The sequence below is a fragment of the Mytilus californianus genome, unplaced genomic scaffold (assembly GCF_021869535.1).
Source record: "Mytilus californianus isolate M0D057914Y unplaced genomic scaffold, xbMytCali1.0.p SCAF_2, whole genome shotgun sequence".
NCBI classification, from domain to species: domain Eukaryota; kingdom Metazoa; phylum Mollusca; class Bivalvia; order Mytilida; family Mytilidae; genus Mytilus; species Mytilus californianus.
In genome coordinates this window covers 89,218,921-89,238,827 of record NW_026262668.1, presented here as the reverse complement: position 1 = coordinate 89,238,827, position 19,907 = coordinate 89,218,921, and the positions used below count along the sequence as shown (strand labels likewise).

At 31.8% G+C, this 19,907-nt stretch overlaps 1 protein-coding gene and 1 long non-coding RNA gene across 10 annotated transcripts in view; one reads left to right on the top strand and one right to left on the bottom strand.

The window, feature by feature from the left end:
• LOC127728430 (uncharacterized) overlaps positions 1–19,907 on the top strand; it is a 156,549-nt gene that overhangs the window by 506 nt on the left and 136,136 nt on the right. The gene's annotated exons all lie outside the window — the stretch shown is intronic.
• The window catches only part of LOC127728372 (band 4.1-like protein 5), a 238,305-nt gene that overhangs the window by 187,999 nt on the left and 30,399 nt on the right, over positions 1–19,907 (bottom strand). For 4 of the 9 annotated variants that reach the window (XM_052235705.1, XM_052235708.1, XM_052235711.1 and 1 more), the window contains one exon: positions 8,451–14,101. In XM_052235705.1, coding sequence (XP_052091665.1) covers positions 13,880–14,101 — 222 coding nt within the window. In that variant the 3' untranslated portion in view covers positions 8,451–13,879. Of the gene's footprint in view, positions 1–8,450; positions 14,102–19,107; positions 19,155–19,907 lie in introns of those variants that run through there. The other 5 variants (XM_052235707.1, XM_052235710.1, XR_007994106.1 and 2 more) reach the window with 4 other exon arrangements.

The following is a 19,907-nucleotide window of genomic DNA, read 5'->3' as shown; positions in this document are numbered from 1 at the left end:
TCTTAAAATCGACCTAGTGATAAACTTTAACATGTAAACTGTGCAAAAATTTCAAAGTCAATAGACCATGACGGAGGGAAAGGGCATATTAATCTCCATAGATGATGATAATACAACTCCATACAAAATATCATTGATTTATCATAAATGGTTCCCAATTAATGGACATATTCACAAACTTTATTATATAAACTAAGCAACAAGTTAATACACCATGACTGAAAGGGGCGGGACAAATAATCTCTCTGGACTAGTGGTTCCAGTTAAACTGACTTAATCACAAACAAGCATATTGTTGACGCCTCTGCGACATCGCCGGGCGGGATAAAAAGGATATTGGAAGCCTTTTTTGTTCCGTTTAGCCTTTTTATGGTTGGATGCTCACAAATGTTCTTGTATTTGACTTCTCAAAATTTTTGGTCTCGAGTTTTATCTTAGAAAAAAATAGTACTAGTAATCAAAAGCGCGTGTATAGGCACCGCTGCTGTTGGACTAATGGTATCCGATGGTACCAGCCGACTTGTAATCTTTATAATATATACGTTCATCATTTATCCAAATGGGCAAAATATGTGAATATAAGGAGATATCGATTATACGTCAGTGAGACAATTCAAGGTCAAAATACGGCTTGGAACCAAAGAATGCACAAACAAACAAATTTTGATAAACATAATTTTAATTTTAAAGGAATGAGTTTTCCTTTCATGGGGTCGAGGAGCTACATACCTATATTACCTGTGTATTGTGATACATTAAATATCACAGTTGATCGTATGAAGAACTTCAGCCCACATTAAATCATGTTAGAGATCATATTGTCATATAAATTGCCTAGTCAGGGCTAATCGGATATCTGCACCATAAAGTTGTTTAAATTACTATTACAAATTGTTCTATCGTTATGGGCTAATTGAGTTGTGGTAAAAATGACTGAAGACAGACTTTAAGTCCTCCCCATTCTTTATCTAATTACATTTGTTCATCTATAAACATTGCCAACCTCCTTAGTACAGAGTATATATATACAGATGAACAATATAATTCTTACGTTTTTGCTCTACATTTACCCCATTCTCGGAATGCAAATATTCCAGAAAAATGAAAAAAAAAAAGAAGATTTTTTTTTCAACATTCAGGTCCGTGCGCTCCACAGAGAGTCATTAAGTAAACAATCATATCATTACCATATCTGACCTTAAGGTCTCTTCTGAGCATTTGAAGGTCCCTACTAAGTATTGTTTACACAAACTACACAAACAAAACGGAAAATATCATTTCATCTCGGCCTTTAGTAGGTGGTCTACAACTAATCGTTCAGAGCTTTAAACTTGTTCCTTAACTACTATCAGAGAACTAATCATTAACTTTTGTAATAAAACATATGAAAATAGTGGAATTAACTATTTTTGGAGTGTATTTTAATTTCATTTTTTTAGATAGATTACGTGCTTTTGATTGTCCTTTTAATTCGGTTGACAGTTTTAACTTTTTTTACTCTTTACACTTTACTTCCACACAATCTTATCAAATAAACGTTTTCCTATGCAATTAAATGCTCGTTCGAAAAATCTTATTGAAAATTCTTATTTGCTTTGCTGCAACTCATATAAATATATCTTCTCTAATGATAAAGGTTAATATACCAGATATACTTACTGGAGTTGTGATGAAATGATTTAAGCTGTAAATTTTCTTCTTTACAACATTTATGTAAGTTTCGGCAATAAAGTTTATCAACAGGTTGTAGGTTTTTCTATGGGTACCAATTGTGCCCCTTAAATAGCAGACTAAGCTTATAGTTTTGTTAACACATATATGTACTTTAACGGTACTACAATCTGTCGATTCTTTATTTCGGTATTGCACAAGGTCATGTTTTCTCTAACTGTTAATGACGTTTTTACACTAAATCCATTGGATGTTGGATGTGTACTGATTGATATTTTAGTCCGAAGTTAGATACATGATTTTTTTATTAGTTGTTATTGGCTTTGAACTACCTGTCAGTAACTGCGAGTACTCTCAGATCTGTACATAGTGTCCTTTTTGTTGTTAGGGATGAGGGATGATAAATACCCTGCCACGTCCGGTCTGTGTTTATGTTTTGATGTTTTTCTGCTTTGTATCGATCTGATGAGTTAAGCCTTTTTCAACTGATTTTTACATCGGATGACCGTGAGGGTATTCCGGTGTATTGTTGTCGCCTAGATTTCCATTACGTAAATTTCGTGTTGGGATTGTAACCGATCTATAAACATGATAAATACGCGGACATTATCGAGTGCAAAATAACATTCCTTATCGCTTGTTATAAATTCATTTTTTCAATGGATACTCCTAAAAATATTTTTTTTAGAACATAAATTAATAATATGAAAATGTTTTGTCGTTAGAAATATATATATAAGTAAAAATCTTTAATATCTATGCACACGTACAGAAAATGTGTGTTAACGCATGCGGAAGAATATCTCAAGAACGTTTGCAATCTCCCATGCAGAGTTATCGGTCCTCGGTCTCTCTCAAGGACCGATAACTCTGCATGGAAGATTGAAAGTTTGGCGGGAAAATATGAATGCCTACTCAAATCCAATCTATTAGAAAAATCGAATTATTACAGAAGAGTGTCCACCATGCGCTTGCACTGCACTATTATTAATATAGTAGAATAGAATGATATGCAAATGGATGAAAATTATATATACATGTAACTGTAATATACAAATATTAATATAATATATAACAACAAACCAGAGTATACTGATTTGTATCACTTCAATATCATATTTATTACGGTGAGGTTGAATTCCCTGTCATTCATTTATCATCCACGCACGAACTTGTCTAAGAAAAAAATTATATCTGTACATTAACCTCACTTTCAGGTATAGAGATGTGATTTTTTTTTCTGAGACAAGTGCTTGTGACCATCCACAATAACTTGCAGTCATCCGATGTTCAGTACTTCAGTACTTTGATTATAGTTTGTTCTTATGGTGTGCTGTTACACCACTGTCCCAGGTAAGGGGAAGGTTGAGCGCTCACAAACATGTTTAACCCCGCCACATTCTGTATGTGCCTGTCCCAAGTCAGGAGCCTGTAGTTCAGTGGTTGTCGTTGGTTCATGTCTGTCATATTTGTTTTTCGTTGATTGTTTTGTTATAAATTAGGCCGTTAGTTTTCTCAATTGAATTGTTTCATATTTTTCATGTTGGGGCCATTTATAGCCGACTATACGGTATGGGTTTTTCTCATTGTTTAATGCCGTACGGTTGCCTATAATTGCTTACATCCTGGCACTGTATTTGAACTTTGGTGGATAGTTGTCTCATTGGCAATCATACCTCATCTCCTTATTTTTATATAAGTTAAGGCCGGTCTAAATTCCCGATTTTAATCGATAAATTTGATAACACTTATGGAATAAACGTTATCTTGGTTATACGTTTTCTTTAAATAATCAAGAATTCTCTTAATATACCGCCGAAATCCACACAAAGGAATTAACATCAAATAAATCAAATATAAACAACAATAACGGTCCTTTCCTAGATTTTTAATCTTGATGATACTTTTTCGTTAATAATCAAGGATTCTCTAAATATACTGCCGAAATCCACACAAAGGAACTTACTTTAAATAAATCAAACGTAACCAACAATAGCAGTCCTTTCCTAGAATTAGATATTTCAGTTTTACGACTGAAACTCTACACAAAAATTTCCTATTGTTAATTTACCTTTTTTGGACGGTGATGCTCCTTTGGCACCATCTTACGGTGTTTACATATCTCAACTTTTTCGCTATGCCCGTGTCTATAGTGACGTATTGATTTCAATGTGCGTAATCTATGTATTACTGGTAAAGTATTTTTTCCACAATTTACTTAAAACCTTTACTAAATTCTTCCATAGATATAAAGATTTGGTTTGAAGTTTGAATGTATCTGTAAAAAAATTAATTGCAAACGAGATACCACATCTTAATTTTTTCTGTGATGTTGCTTACCGAGCCTGCCAGTCAATTTAGATACGATTCGAGTAAACTTATCGACCCTTTAAATAAACTTATTTTAAAAGGTTACCATTTCAACACTGTAATTAAATCTTTGAATATTGTTTTTATCGGTATCAATATTTATTTGTTATAAGAAAATTAAAACCAAACTTAATGTTATTGTTTACACATGTGTACATTTCTTATCCTACAATATGCCGATACCTATATTTTGGCGTTGCACAAGGTCATGTTATCTCTGACTGTTAATGACGTCTGAACACTAAATCCATTGGACGTTGGATGTGTACTGATTGATATCTTAGTCTTAAATACAAGAGTTTTTATTAGTTGTTATTGGCTTTGAACTAGCTTTTGGTAACTGCGATAACTCTCAGATCTGTACTTTGTGTCTTTTGTGTTTTTGTTAGGTATTTTGTGTGTGCTTTGTATCGATTTGATGAGTTGAGCCCTTTTCAACTGATTTTTATTGTTTGTTCTGATGTTGTACTGTTATACCACTGTCCCAGGTTAGTGGAGGGTTTGTCGCTATCAAACATGTTAACCCCGCCACATTCTGTATATGCCTGTCCGAAGTCAGGAGCCTATAATTCAGTGGTTGTCGTCTGTTGCTGTAAATCATATTTGTTTTTCTTTTATTGTTTTGTACATAAATCAGGCCGTTTCTCGTTTGAATTGTTTTACCTTTTTCATTTCGGGTCCTTTTATAGCATACTATGCGGTATATGTGTTTTGATCATTGTTGAAGGCCGTACAGTGACCTATAGTTTTTAACTTCTACGTCATTTGTTCTCTGGTGGAGAGTTGTCTCATTAGCAATCACACCACATCTTCTTATTTTCATATTTAGGAGCTTTGTGTAAAATTGATTTAAAATGTTGCTTTGCGAATATATTCCCCGAGTACCAAACTTCAATATGCATTTTACATTGAAAGTGCTCATGGCAACGAGCAGACTGGCGTGCTCGAAAACTCAGTTGTAGAAAATAGGTATATTTAGGGAAATTGTATCCTGCTAAGGACTATGTGGAACCGTCCAAATATTGATGACTGTAAAGAACTTTAGATTCTGTATGTACATGATTTTTAACAATTTTTGTTTTCAATATGCAACAAAGATTTTTTTTTAATTTCAGTGTCGCAAGCTATTGTTGCAATAGATATCATGCATGGTTCAATTTGATAACATAGTGTAACAGATACTTTCTTAAAAATGTACGATTATGGTTTAGAAATTATTTAACGAGTGTGTCTTAACCGGCGTAAATAATTTATTGACTGTGTTGCCTTTTATGAGAAGAGTCACTTTTCTATTGTTCTCTCGTCATCAATTTCCCACTGTGTAACATGTAGATGTGGTTTCATTTCGAAACGACTCTTGCAATTACATAAAACACAGCGATATCCGAGCTACGGTTGTAGTCGAAGTGTGGAATTCCCACTGCGACGTCATGCTTTTTAAACAATATTAATATTGACTAATACTGATATTCAATATTTGCACATTAAAAAAATAACGCAAATGAAATATAGTGAAGATTTGATTAGATACAGTACGTACGTTGTCTGTATTCAATCGGTTCGTTTGTTTTACTTTTTAAAATCAAATCAATATGAAGAATCTTTGGTGTAAAGTACAAAATGGTTGACGTGAGAGTCTTGGAAAGAAAAGATAAACCTAAGGTCAGTAGTATAGGTCATTAGATGGTTTGAAGGCCATTTTTTCCCAAAAAACAAAATACTTCTAGATGTTTTGTGGAATTCAATATGTCTCTTTCATGTATTGTCATTTGAATTTTGGATTTCAATTTTAATTTCGTTCTGAACATGTATGGAATATTTGCCACTAAACGTAAAGCAACCAACAATCAATCAATCCATCAATTTTAATTAGTATAATCATTTTCATAAAGTTATTTTCATAGTTATCAGTTTCGTTATCATTCATACCCCCGACAATATTCGTAAAAATAATTTAAGCAAGTTACAATAATAATAGTGCACACGCTGAAATGTCTCGATCGCATGCTTTACTGATCTGAATTTTATATTGATGGTCTTTAAAATAAAGGTGTTACTGTAGGCACCACATAAACGTAACATTAACAATGAGCATGAGATCAAGGTCAGACGAACCTTTTCAGACGGACATATACACCTTACAATCATTCAATACACCAAATATACTTTACCTTGATTACAGTATCTGGGGAAACTGACATGAACTATGAAAACTTAACTTTAATCACTCACTGATCCATGAAATGAGGTCAAAGTCAGATGAACCCGGTCAGACATAAATGTTCTATGTTCCTTTGGAATTTCAACCAAAGATGAAGAACTGGATCTTCCTTCACTGTATTGGATACCTTAACTACATAAGTGTCCTTACACACAACGTTATATTGCTGGGTCTTCCTAATGCTCCACAAAACCTCTTTCTAAATTATTAACATAAATTTTATCAGCAATCAAGCCGGGCTTCAAAGTTATTGTGAAACTAATTATTCGAGAGGTGGGGTGTATCAGATGTGGATACTTAAAAAAACCAAAGATCTTTTAGAGTACAAACAATCTAAGACTCTTTCATCTTGCAATGGTATTAAAAGATTTTACTTCTCTACACTTTACACAAGTATTCCCCATTCCAAACTAAAAGACAAATTGAAAGAGTTTGTAAAAAATCTCTCTTATTCAAACAAAAATTCTCTGAAACTGACATTATCGTGATGCTTGAGTTCTTGATTGACAACATATTTGTGATGTTTGGAGGACGTGTTTTTCAACAAACAATCGGCATTCCCATTGTAACCAACTGTGCCTCTTCTTGCCGACTTGTTCCTTTATTTATATGAGGCTGACTTCATGCAGGAACTTCTTAGGAAAAAAGAAAAGAAGTTAGCTGTATCCTTTAACTTCACTTTCCGCTATATAGATGATGTTCTCTCACTAAATAATTCAAATTTTGGTGACTATGTTGAGCGCATCTATCCAATCGAACTTGAGATAAATGATACAACAGATACAGTTAAGTCTGTCTCATTTATATGTAGCAACATTCTAGTAGCGCCTGCATACGGAGTGTATATCTCCCAGTTGATACGATGTTCCAGGGCTGTTGTTTCCTATCATGATTTCCTTGATAGCGGGTTGCTGCTCTCAAAGAAGCTATTAAAACAAGAGTTCCAAGTGGTGAAGTTAAAATCATCCCTTCGTAGATTTTACAGATGCCATCACGAGTTCGTTGACCGTTATGGAATATGTTTCACAGACAACGACGGAAATGCTCCACTTGTCGTAACTACAATCTCGTCCCCTTCAACCGAATGTGACCTACCAATTAGACATATCACCGGGTTTGTACTTACATGAGCAACACGACAGATGCCAAATGTGGAGCAGGATCTGCTTACACTTCCGGAGCACCTGAGATCACCCCAGGTTTTTAGTGGGGTTCGTGTTGCTCAAGTCTTTGGTTTTCTATGTTGTTTTGTGTTCTGTTGTTTGTCTTTTTCTTTTTTAGCCATGGCGTTGCAAGTTTATTTTCAACTTACGAGTTTGAATGTCCCTTTGGTATCCTTCGCCTATCTTTCACACTAAACACTAACCTAAACGCATACTTTGACTTGTAAACAATGTAAAAGTTTCAAAGTCAATGAACCTTGATAGGGGGTGGGGCCAAATAATCTCCATGGAAATGAAGACTTGCGAATGCTAATACTATCATTGACTTAACAATAGTGGTTCCTCTTAAACTGATCTAATTACAAACTTTAACATGTAAACTATTCAGAACATTCAAAGTCCATAGATCATGACTGAGGGGTGGAGTCAAATGATCTCCTTGGAAATGAGATGTGCCAATGCTTATGCATCCTCATACCAAATATCATTGAAGTACCACTAGTGGTTCCCCTTAAACTGACCTTATTACAAACTAATAGTCAAGACCATTACTAAGGGGGTGGGGCCAAATAATCTCCATGGAAATGAGATGTGCCAATGCTAATACAACTGCATACCATATCATTGACCTACAACTAGTGATTCAATTTAAACTGACCTAAATCACAAACTAATACATGTTAAGTAAGCAAAAGTTTCAAAGTCAATAGACCATGACTGAGGGGGCGTGGCAAATATCATTGACCTACCACTAGTGGTTCCCCATAAACTGACCTAATCACAAACTAATACATTGATGCTGCTGCTGCCGGAAACAGCATACCTAAGTCTCACTTTTTGACCCTGTCAAGGCAAGACAAATAAAAATGTATTTCAATCCATAAATTTCTTTTTTTATATATCTTCATTGGTTATTTCAAGAATAAGGTAAGATTTTTTAAAATTTCATAGCGACCTTTGTCATTAAATTATTGTGTACTAATTATCTGCTTAACTTATTAAACATATACAATAAACAAAGAAAGTCATAATTTATGATTTATTTGAATGACATGAAAACAAGCTCATTACAGCACAAACATAACAAGCTTTATACAGAGTTGGACAGAAAAATAGTGGCAAGTTTATCACATAAAATAATCAATTAGAAATATAATAGAATGTATTGTTGAAGATCAGATGAATGCTTACAGTGTAATGTAAAATATAAATATATATATAGATACATAGAATAAATTGTTATAGTAAATATTTCAGAATTCTGACCATTTAAAACATTTTAGGTTGACAGAAAGTTTGACGCCTAACAATCTTAAGTTATTTCTATGTAACTTTCCTTTTAACAAATTTAAATTTAAGTTAGCAGACTTGTGAGTAGTTCCTTCATCCAAGTCTCAACTGATTTCTGATAAATTGTTCACTTTTAAGACCCGCCCATTCTTCTCTATATAGTGAAACTGAATACATTTATTATATATTTAATGACAATACCATGCCATTTATATCATTAAAATATGAAGATAATTTTGTAACCTACAGCATCACACAAACTTTTAAATTTCCATAAAAGTACCGTAGTTACGTACCACAACCCAAATATAATATGGATTTTCAATAATTAGTGAAGGTTCAAGAATACAAATATCCCCAAAAGATAAAAAACAAGATATGCTTCAAACTTGATATGAGGCGGTCTCTGATATGTGAAATACAAAAAAAAACCTCACATCAATTCTCCCGTAGAAAATCCATTATAATCAAAATATTAATTCAAAATTAATTAAAAGAAATAAAGTTAAAGGACTTGTTTTCGATTAAAAATTAATAATCAGATAAAAAAAAAAATTTAAGTAAGTAAAATTCATGTCACACTTTGTTAAGTCATCCGAGATTCAAATTAATAACTTCTGAATATAAAAAATTAAAAAAAATGCCTGCAAACTGGAGTAATTGCTTTTCTTCTGAAACAACTTGGGTGAATAATGTAAAACAGTTCTTTTCATTGGTAATATTATTCTCTATCATATTAAAAAAAAAGATTGTAATTTAGAGTTAAAATGTTCAAATAAACTATCATTTTATAGAAAATTGTAAACACAACCAACAAGGCACATGATATTTATAATAATATAAAAAGTCTACACCGATTTAGAGGATGGAATAAGTTAAAACAATATATAATTTACCCATGTTTTTAAATACAAGACAACTGACTTGAGAATGACACAGTTAGATAACAGAATTACAGTTCCATATTTTAATGAAAAGCCCTTATTCATTGTAAGTTTTTTTAAAGTAAAATCAAATTTGGGTAAACATCAATAAGACGGAATCATTGCAATAAAAAACTTGGACACCATACTTTGTTTTGAGTGAAATGTTCAACTTTGTGTGCAGTTCATGTTTTTTTTTTCTAAATTTAAATTAAAAAAAAAAAATATATATATTGTCTAATAATTCTATATTCTTATGTCAATCTCAAGGGTCTATAAAATGCTTGGAATGGCTAGAAATAATTCACAACCTTTAAATAAGTCTTAATAAATAGCAACATCACAGAACTGTTCTTTAACCCTCTATCAGGAAAAGAACTTCAACCTAATGAACAGCTGACCTCATATTCTGATTTTCTTAAGCCCAAAATTCATTTGTCTCTCGAAAACTAAAGTGGCTTAAGTAACTTGTGATTTTGCCATTAAAGTCATCTCATTATTAAATAAACAATGTTTAAAACAGGAATGTGGGTAACTATCACTTCAGACTAGTACATGTATAATGAATTTATGTAAAAAAAAGCCCCTAAAAAAGTTACCTATTCAATGAAAAATATGGAATATTTTGTACCCTTTGATGAAAAAAGGAATAATAACATACCACAATTGTTATGTTTTAACTGTGCAGAAGTGATCAGACAGCTTATTGTAACTGTATACTGATGAATCATGACTTTAGCGTATTGTAAGCATGCTGAGAGATTTCAGATCAATGACAGCTTAATCTAAATACTGCACATAATTCTTATTTATATCTACAAGTACTTTATAAGGTTAACCATCAAAAACTTATAAGGACATTGTTTCATAAAAAAAAATCTTTAAAGAATACTTTTTAATTCACAAAAGCTGCTACTTTTCAATATATTCATAAACCAATGGTACATGTATATCCTCATTTTTCATGAATTCACAATGAATATTTTCCAAAATGTTTAGTTAAAATAATGAGCTTTATGCTACTGGTACATCTTGAAGTGATTTTTCAAATCAATAATCACAACAACAAAAACCTGCATATTGTGCACACTGAATTTTCATTAATTTGGAACTTAAAATGCCCATTACCTGTTGATTTCAATATATGACATGCTCAAGAGGGTAAAAAGACAATTTAAAATTTTATTTTACGAAAATTACCTTAATTTAGAAAATAAAAATAAAATTTTTGCATGCATCCAAAATATACAAAGCACTGTGCTAGTATCTACTAGATTATTTACAACACATTAAATAATTCTGATTATTTGTCTTGGACTAGAATAAAAATGTTTTAATTTGATGCGTAGCTGACAATGACTAGGCTTTTTAAAACATTTTTTGTGAGGTCCCTATAGATTGGTCCTTCGTTTAAAGAATTTTGAAATCATTGAAACAAATTTTCTATTAAAATAAATCTGATAGGCCTATCAATGTATTCAAGAGTAAAGTTAGAAAGATACAAATACAGCATCCATTTTTTTTTTTATCAAAACTAGAATGTGCAAACTGCCTAGCTGATATAATTGCTTGTTAATAGAAACATTTATATCAGACAATGACGAGATATGTGCATAAATACTACATGTATAATGCAATAATGAAGATAAAATGTAAATCAATACAAGCTTGTACCTTAAGTATGTCCTAAACATATATATATGATATGATGATAATATTCTAAACCTTAAATGAGTGATGTAATTTACAATGATTTTCACATGGACTTCCTTTTCAAGGTGATTAAATGATACTACAGCTAACAGCACATGGCTGATATGAAAATATATATTTTCTGCAATAGGCACAAGTATAGATGTCATTTTCAGAGGTGGATTAAGGACTTTTTGAAAAGGGGGCCCTAAATCCACCACTGCTTTTCATATTTTTATAACACTTCTTTATAGCACATATTTCAAATAAATATTTGAATAATGCCAGACCAAATGTTCTCCTGGATAATGATCTTGATATGTCTTTTTACTTATTATAAAAACAAAATACAGTAACTTAATGGTTTCCTTTATCGGAACTTACTTATACCAATCATAACATCATATTAAATAAAATGCTCCGCTGGGCGCAGCTTTATACGACCGCAGAGGTCGAACCCTGAACAGTTGGGGCAAGTATGGACACAACATTCAAGCTTAATACAGCACTGAATTTGGATTGTGATTAAATATTTGACACAGCATAGGTTTCTGACACAGAATGAATGTGGTCCAAGAACTTAAAAAATTTTAATTTACCTATTCAAACCATATCATTATTATTTGCTTTTATATATAAATCAGAAATAACCAATTTAAAATGGAAAATTTTAAAGAAAAAAAAAGGGAAAAAAGGAAAAAAAAATCCCTCCCCCAAATTTTTTGAACCCCCTTATGATTCATCAACCCCAAACTCAATCCCAGCCTTTCATAAAGATCCATACACTTACACACCAGTTATTGTCCTGAAACTAGAAAAATGCTTGTTTTTTGCCCCTTTTTGGCCCCCAATTCCTAAAATTTTGAGGCAATTACCCCCAAAATCAATCCCAGCCTTCCCTTTGTGGTATGGTACCTTTCAGTACAATTTCAGAGAGATCCATACACTTGAATACAAGTTATTGTCTGGAATCTAGAAAAATGCTTATTTTTGGCCCCTTTTTGGCCCCTTATTCCTAAACGTTTTGGGCAATTACCCCCAAACTCAATTCCAGCTTTCCCTTTGTGATATGGAACCTTGTAGTACAATTTCATAAAGATCCATACACTTACACACAAGTTATTATCCTGAAACTAGAAAAATGCTTATTTTTGGCCCCTTTTTGGCCCCTTATTCCTAAACGTTTTGGGCAATTACCCCCAAACTCAATTCCAGCTTTCCCTTTGTGATATAGAACCTTGTAGTACAATTTCAGAAAGATCCATACACTTACACACAAGTTATTGTCATGAAACTAGAAAAATGCTTGTTTTTTGCCCCTTTTTTGCCCCCTAATTCCTAAAATTTTGAGGCAATTACCCCCAAAATCAATCCCAGCATTCCCTTTGTGATATGGAACCTTGTGGTACAATATCAGAGAGATCCATACACTAACAAACAAGTTATGTCTGGAAGTTACAAAAATGCTTATTTTTGGCCCCTTTTTCCTTAACTGTTGGTACCATAACCCCCAAAATCAATCCCAACCTTCTTTTTGTGGTATTGAACTTTATGGTAATTTAAAGTTAGAGTGCGAAAACCAATGTGTCTTAGGACAACGACGACGACGCCAACGTCATACCAATATATGACCACAAAATTTGTTTGCAGTCGTATAAAAATGTGCCAATTTTTTAGACATCTACTAACTGGATCTGAGTCAGTGAGGTAGGCACTCTGAATATTATTCAATTATAAAACCAGACATAAATATTTTATCCTTGAGTAACAGGTAATTTTGATTTTCCTCACAAAGAAGGTGCACACATAAACCATTAAATTGTGTCATTTTGTTCTAAAAACATTTGTTCGATACAACAACAAAAGCTAAACAAGTTGTACCTATGTCACCTGAATCCTACACATACCTTAAATATAAAAATACAGAAAAGTACTAAAATACTGGATAAGAAATCAAATCATTGCACATTAAAAGTCACACAATTTCATCATCAAAAGTTTTAACAACCTCATTAAATTTATCAAAATAAAATAAAACTTTTAAAATAAAGCACTTAGTTTGCATAAGCAATAAAAACGATGAATTGAACTTGATATGTTTAAAAAAGATGTGATATGCTGTAGTAAAATAAACGTAACAATGAACCAGTAATAAAAAAAGTCGTATTCTACCAGAATATCATCAGTAAACAATCTACTTTTAGCTTCAAGCAATAAATATTATTAAAACTTAAAATAAATTTCCCCTACAATCTTTTAAAATATAGACTTTGGCTCATCAAAGGCTATACTGACTATATCCCTTGACCGTACTGTCAGCCTAGGCCCTCATCTGAGCATAGCCTTAGTTCAACCTTACCTTTAAATGATTCTCTGGAGTATTAGATCAACGATCCCTAAAGTGAATATAAGCTGTAGAATATCCTTTCCCATAGAGGACTTCGGACATTAAGTAAAAGAAGGCCCTAGATTTGACAAAGAAACAAATCTGATATTAAACACAACCATTAACATATACAGTAGTAAACAAAAATAACAATGTCAATATTTCACAATTCTGTTGTCAATGTAACTTTTCTTTCAATAGTTTTAGGTTCTTGTGGCGTCACATGCCATGGTGATAAATCATTTCCATTTATACTGGTACCATGGGAAGATTCTGATTTGTGTTTGACCACATTGGGTGTAAATGTTGTTCTAGAAGGTAAACTTTTGGAACTAGAAGTTGAAGGATTGCGGGATGAAGGCCTTGAACCAGTGAATGAAGACTCCTGAAAACATAAATACATAAAATTACACTAACTCATAAAAAATATCATGTGGCCTGGTACAATGAAGTCTACTGAAAACCATAATTATGGACATTTATAATTGATAATGTGTAACTTAATTAAATGTTACAAACTTTTTTTGATTCAATTGAGAAACAAACATGACTTTTCACAAAAATTTTACAACTAATAAGTTGACAACTTCTATGGAAATATCAATCACTCAAGTAATCAATGTTGACTTTTTTGTAAAAATTCTGCTTCAATTTGTTGACTTGTGTCAAATTAATATATTTTTTTAGTCAAAAGTTTTTGTTTTTTTTTGTATGCAATTACTTTAAAGAAGATTTTTTATGAGTTACTCTGATCCCTTTATAACATAGGTAATCTATGATTACACAGTAAGCTTTCTAATCTCAATGTAATCAATAAAACATAGAAGAAAAATTTAATCTTAATGTAAATGGAAAATGTGATTAAAGTGATTTATACCGACACCACCTACATTTGTACTGGATTCATCAAAATACTAGTACCTCAATACAAGATGAGGAATGAAATGTAGATAAGACATATATACTTATCACCAATATACTAATCTATACAGTATAGGTTACTTAGTACCTTAGAACTGAACTCTGTGTAAAATGAAGTACAGATTTGACCTACTATTTGTGGAAGGTTATAATAATGCACAGGATCCATTGAACAATTGTGTATGTTTGTAATAAAAGATGCTAAGAGGGCAATCAATCAAAAATCATAAGTATAACAGACGCACAAAAAAATGAATAAATGAAAAATAAAACAAACATCACTTCAGAACACTTTACAAAATTTTTTATGGAGCAACAGGAAACTCAACAACAAACAGGGGTAAAATTAAGTTTTCAGAAAGGTAAGAAGTTCCTGCTCTTCAAGTAGCACCCATCCTGTTGCATGTGACATTCTAATATGTCATGAATGAACAAAAACAGACAGGATTGTGGGTTTGGACAAATGGAAGATACACTTGGTTACTAAAAAATATCAAACTAGGTGATTAAAATTTAAAAATAAATTTTGAAAAGAGAAATCGATAATACCGATATACAGACCTAACTACATCTACAGTCATGCAATTAAAGTCCGGTATATTTTATATTTATATTTTAAATCAAGGATAGAGAATTGTTCTACAAACACCGTGGTCACTTACGAGTCAAGATATTAAATGTAAGGGTGTCATAATCCATTTTTTCATTTTCAAGATTAGCCTTTAAAATTTATTACACTGAATTCACTTACAGTGTAAGTACACTTTGGCGTCTAGTTTGTAGCTCTTCTAGAGCAATTTACTAAAATTTCTAGCATATAAAGTATTTAGCAGGATGATACAAGCAACAATTTGATAATTTTTATTAACTGAAAAACAGAGAATGATACATTTACAGTCAAATAACGTATTACCTATAACCTTTTACATATTAATACTGTAAGCTACATTATTTGATATATTGTATTAAAAAGATAGTGTTATTGGGGTAAATGCTTGTGTAATCAGAAAGATTATTATCTATAAATGAAAACAGATTATAGTTACAAAATGCTGCTTATAATTTAATTTAAGACTGAATTAAAATGTAATGATACAAATCTTTTCTCTTCAGCAATTTAATTTAAAACATAAGAGTTTTCTTACTGGTAGTATGCATTACAACATCATGATGACTAATATGGAAAATCATACAAACAGAAAGGGCACTGGTATTTTATTCATAATAAAAGAACAGAGTTCCAATATCCCTGTGTTGCAGATATTTTATCTATCCAAGGGTAATAGCTAAAAAAATTGTTAACACAAGAATATGTCTTGCCTTTTGTTATTTTAATAGTAAAATGCAAATGTTGATATTAAAATTGCAATACCTGAACATGTAAGTTATGCATAATTTTCATAACTGAAGGTACAGGGCCAAACAATCTCCTTGGAAATGAGATGTGCCAATGCTTATACAACTGCATACTAAATATCATTGATTTATCATAAGTGGTTCACCATAAATTGACCTAATCACAAACTAATACATGTAAAATAAGCAAAAGTTTCAAAGTCAATAGAACATGACTGAGGGGGGTGGGGCCAAATAATCTCCATAGAAATGAAATGAGCCAATGCTTATACAACTGCATGCCAAATATCATTGACCTACCACTAGTGATTCCCCATAAACTGACCTAATCACAAACTAATACATTGTTGACAGGGCCGCCTCCAATGTCACCAGAAACAGCATACCATACTCTGTTAAGGCGAGACAAAAACTTCTTTTTTTCTATTCTTTTAAAACTTTTTATAATTATCTTAGAAAAATGAAGGCTTGAGAGCAAATACAATGCAATTTCCAATATAAAAATATTTGATCAGCACTAATTTTCAAACTTGTCAGAGACATTGCTTATATAAACCTTTGATATAAATTTGATAAAAATCTGGCAAAAATTGTACACATAAGAGCACTTAACAACACAATTTTCCATAAAATTAATATTTCAAAGGGGCATAACTCCTTTAAAAGTATTAGATCGGCACTGATTTTCGGACATATCCGAGACATTGCTGATATAAACCTATGATATAAGTTTTATAAAAATCTGGCAAGACTTGTACATGTGAGAGTGCTAACAAGACCAGAAGGACAGACAGATGAACCCAAAGACGGACGCCAGGTATTTCTATGCCCCCCCCCCCCCCACAACGTGTTGCACAATAAATAAAAAGCTATGATTATGGATCCATGCAGAGAAAAGGATATCTAATTCTATTTTTTTTTCTCTTTTTCTAAATCTAGATTAGAGTATAGAATATATTGAAATATTTTGGAATGTTGCTTCATGGAGGAAATATACTCCTATGTAAATTAGACTGGAAACCTCTTTAAAAACATACAGAAGTTACTAGTAATACTACTCCCTTTTTTACAAGACCTCCCCCTAAAAAAAAAACCAAATAAAATAGAATAAAATAATATCTTATTAGACTTGCAGAATTATTGATATCCTAAAATATAAATTTATTATTCGTAGTAAAGTAAAATTACCACAACTCCAGTGATTCTAAAATTTCATCAACAAAACTCCTCAGCAGGAGCAGTCATAAAAGTCAAATTGTGTTTTAAACAAGTAAACTATAACTAAAAGCAATAGTGCTCAAAAAAAGAGATTAAGGGTCATAATACTTCTAACCACCTAAGTGGTCTGTCTTGTAATAGCACCATCACCTGAAAAGCCAGTTTTGTGTACACTCCCCTACCAGGTCAGATAAAAAAAAACGTATTTTTCCTTCTACTTATTTAGAAATTTTAGCAGACTTTTCTATTTAGTGATGATGACGATGATGATGGGATTGCAGTTTAATGTCCATTAGCAAATATTACATGAATATCAGGATGACTACACATCAATGAGATTCGATATGAACAAAACTTTGTACTAAGACTTACATGCTGAGCCAAATTTTGAATAAGATAGTTCAGTAGGTAACATTCTGTAGAAAAAAAAAAACATGTTACCCTACCTAAACACATAACTCTGATCGGAGCCTACCGGCCATTCCTCTTACTCTAAAATGCTGTGTGTTAAGCAGAGAAGCAGCAAATATAACAAGCATTCTGAGAGTATTGCATGGCAATACATAGTCCCCTACCAGTTAAAAATTCATTGTACTGGAACAAAATGCTAACTTGATCTATAGCTTGTCATGGTGTAAACTATATAACAAATATCAAGTCAATATCTTCAAGCATGACGAAATAAGTGTGGAAAACTGAATATTTGAGTGAATTTACTAAGTCCAAGGACCATAACTCTGCACAAAATCATCAGACCGGAACAAAATTCAAAATGATCTGCAACTTGTCATGGTAACTCTAGATACCAATTATCAAATCTCAATATCTTCAAGCATGACAAAAAAAAGTGTGGAAAACTGAATATTTGAGTGAATTTACTAAGTCCATGGACCATAACTCTGCACAAAATCATCAGACCAGAACAAAATTCAAAATTGATCTGTAACTTGTCATGGTAACTCTAGATACCAATTATCAAATCAATATCTTCAAGCATGACGAAAAAAAGTGTGGAAAACTGAATATTTGAGTGAATTTACTAAGTCCATGGACCATAACTCTGGACAAAATCATCAGACCAGATCAAAATTCGACCTTGATCTGTAACTTGTCATGATATAACTATATACCAAATATCAAATCAATATCTTTATGCACGAAGAGAAAAAGTGTGGAAAACTGATTTGCTGGACTGACGGATGGACAGACAGACAGACAGACAGACAGACAGACAGACAGACAGACAGACAGACAAACGGACAGAGTGCAAACCTAAAGTCCCCTACGACTTTGTCGGTAGGGGACTAAAAACAAGTCTTTATGTTTGACTCGGATAGGAATGAACGATAGGATGAACTCATGATCTCCGGCGAGCATACCTAATCACAGCAGTCTTTTCAATTTGGAGACAGAATAACATAACATGTCTGGTAGGATAACAAGGTTTCCCTGCAAACTAGTAGCTGTGAGCTAACAAGTAAAGCTCTATGGTCTGTTACAAACAATATTATATTCATTTGACATGTCATCATCCTGAATATGTGTTTTATACTTGCCTATTAGTATTAGCAAGCATCAATCAATCAATCAAAACAAATAAATTTATCATCCAAATTTTACGGTTTCCAGATAAAAGACAAAGCAGTAATTTTATGCTCCCCAAATATTTTCAGACTTTTTCTAATTACTACTGTATTAAAATCAAATTTTGTTTTGTTAAAAAAAAAAGATTATAAAAAGCTTTTTTTTGTTTTATGTCAATTTTATTCTATTTATAAAAGCATTAGTTAATTCTTTATAGAACAAAAATCAAGAGGTTTCCAGTATAGTATGTGATAACAATAATAAAAGCTTATACCAGCGCCAGATTACAACATCAAAATGTTTATACTGTACCAAAATTATATAGTAGTCTCTATAGATATATGTGGCCTGCATTTCTCCTGTAGGACCAAAAAAATGTAATAATGTTAAAAACGCAAATGAATTTTTTTATATAGTTTGTTGTTTGACTATGTATAGAAAGTGAAAATAAAAAATGTGTTCAACCACTCTCAATACCATGGAACTATACATAAAAATATGTAATATTCAGTGCACACTTAAAACAAATATTTCATTTGTTAATCATATCTTGAACAATCTGAAAAAAATAACCTGTAAACAACAAATACAAATAATGATTCAATAATAAACTGCTTTTTATAGCAAAGTTTACAAATATCATGAATGATTAATGATTTAAAGCTTTTAAAGAACTTAAAAAAAAAAAAAAAGATGAAAAGAAGGATGAAATATGAATTATGCAATGTATTTCAGACTTTTAAGTATAATATATTTCAAATTCACATTTACATTTACATCACAGTGTCAACCTATAACTAACATCATGCACAATCTTTTAAAATATTTTCAAGATGCAAAAACAGTGGATTATAAACTGTAACTATATTTCATTCAGTTTCAAGTTAATTCGTGCAAATTTTCTCATGCAAATTCCATTCAGGTCCAAGACAGTAGTTTTGTAAAAGACATGCAGAAAACAGTCTAGAATTAGTGGTTAGAATAACTCATGCAAATCTATAACTACAATTTATATACTAAAACAATGGTAGTTGTCTGTCTGCCAATATTGTTTGTGAACACTATACAAATTCATCTTGTAAAAAATAAACAAACATTTGATTCTTTTGAAA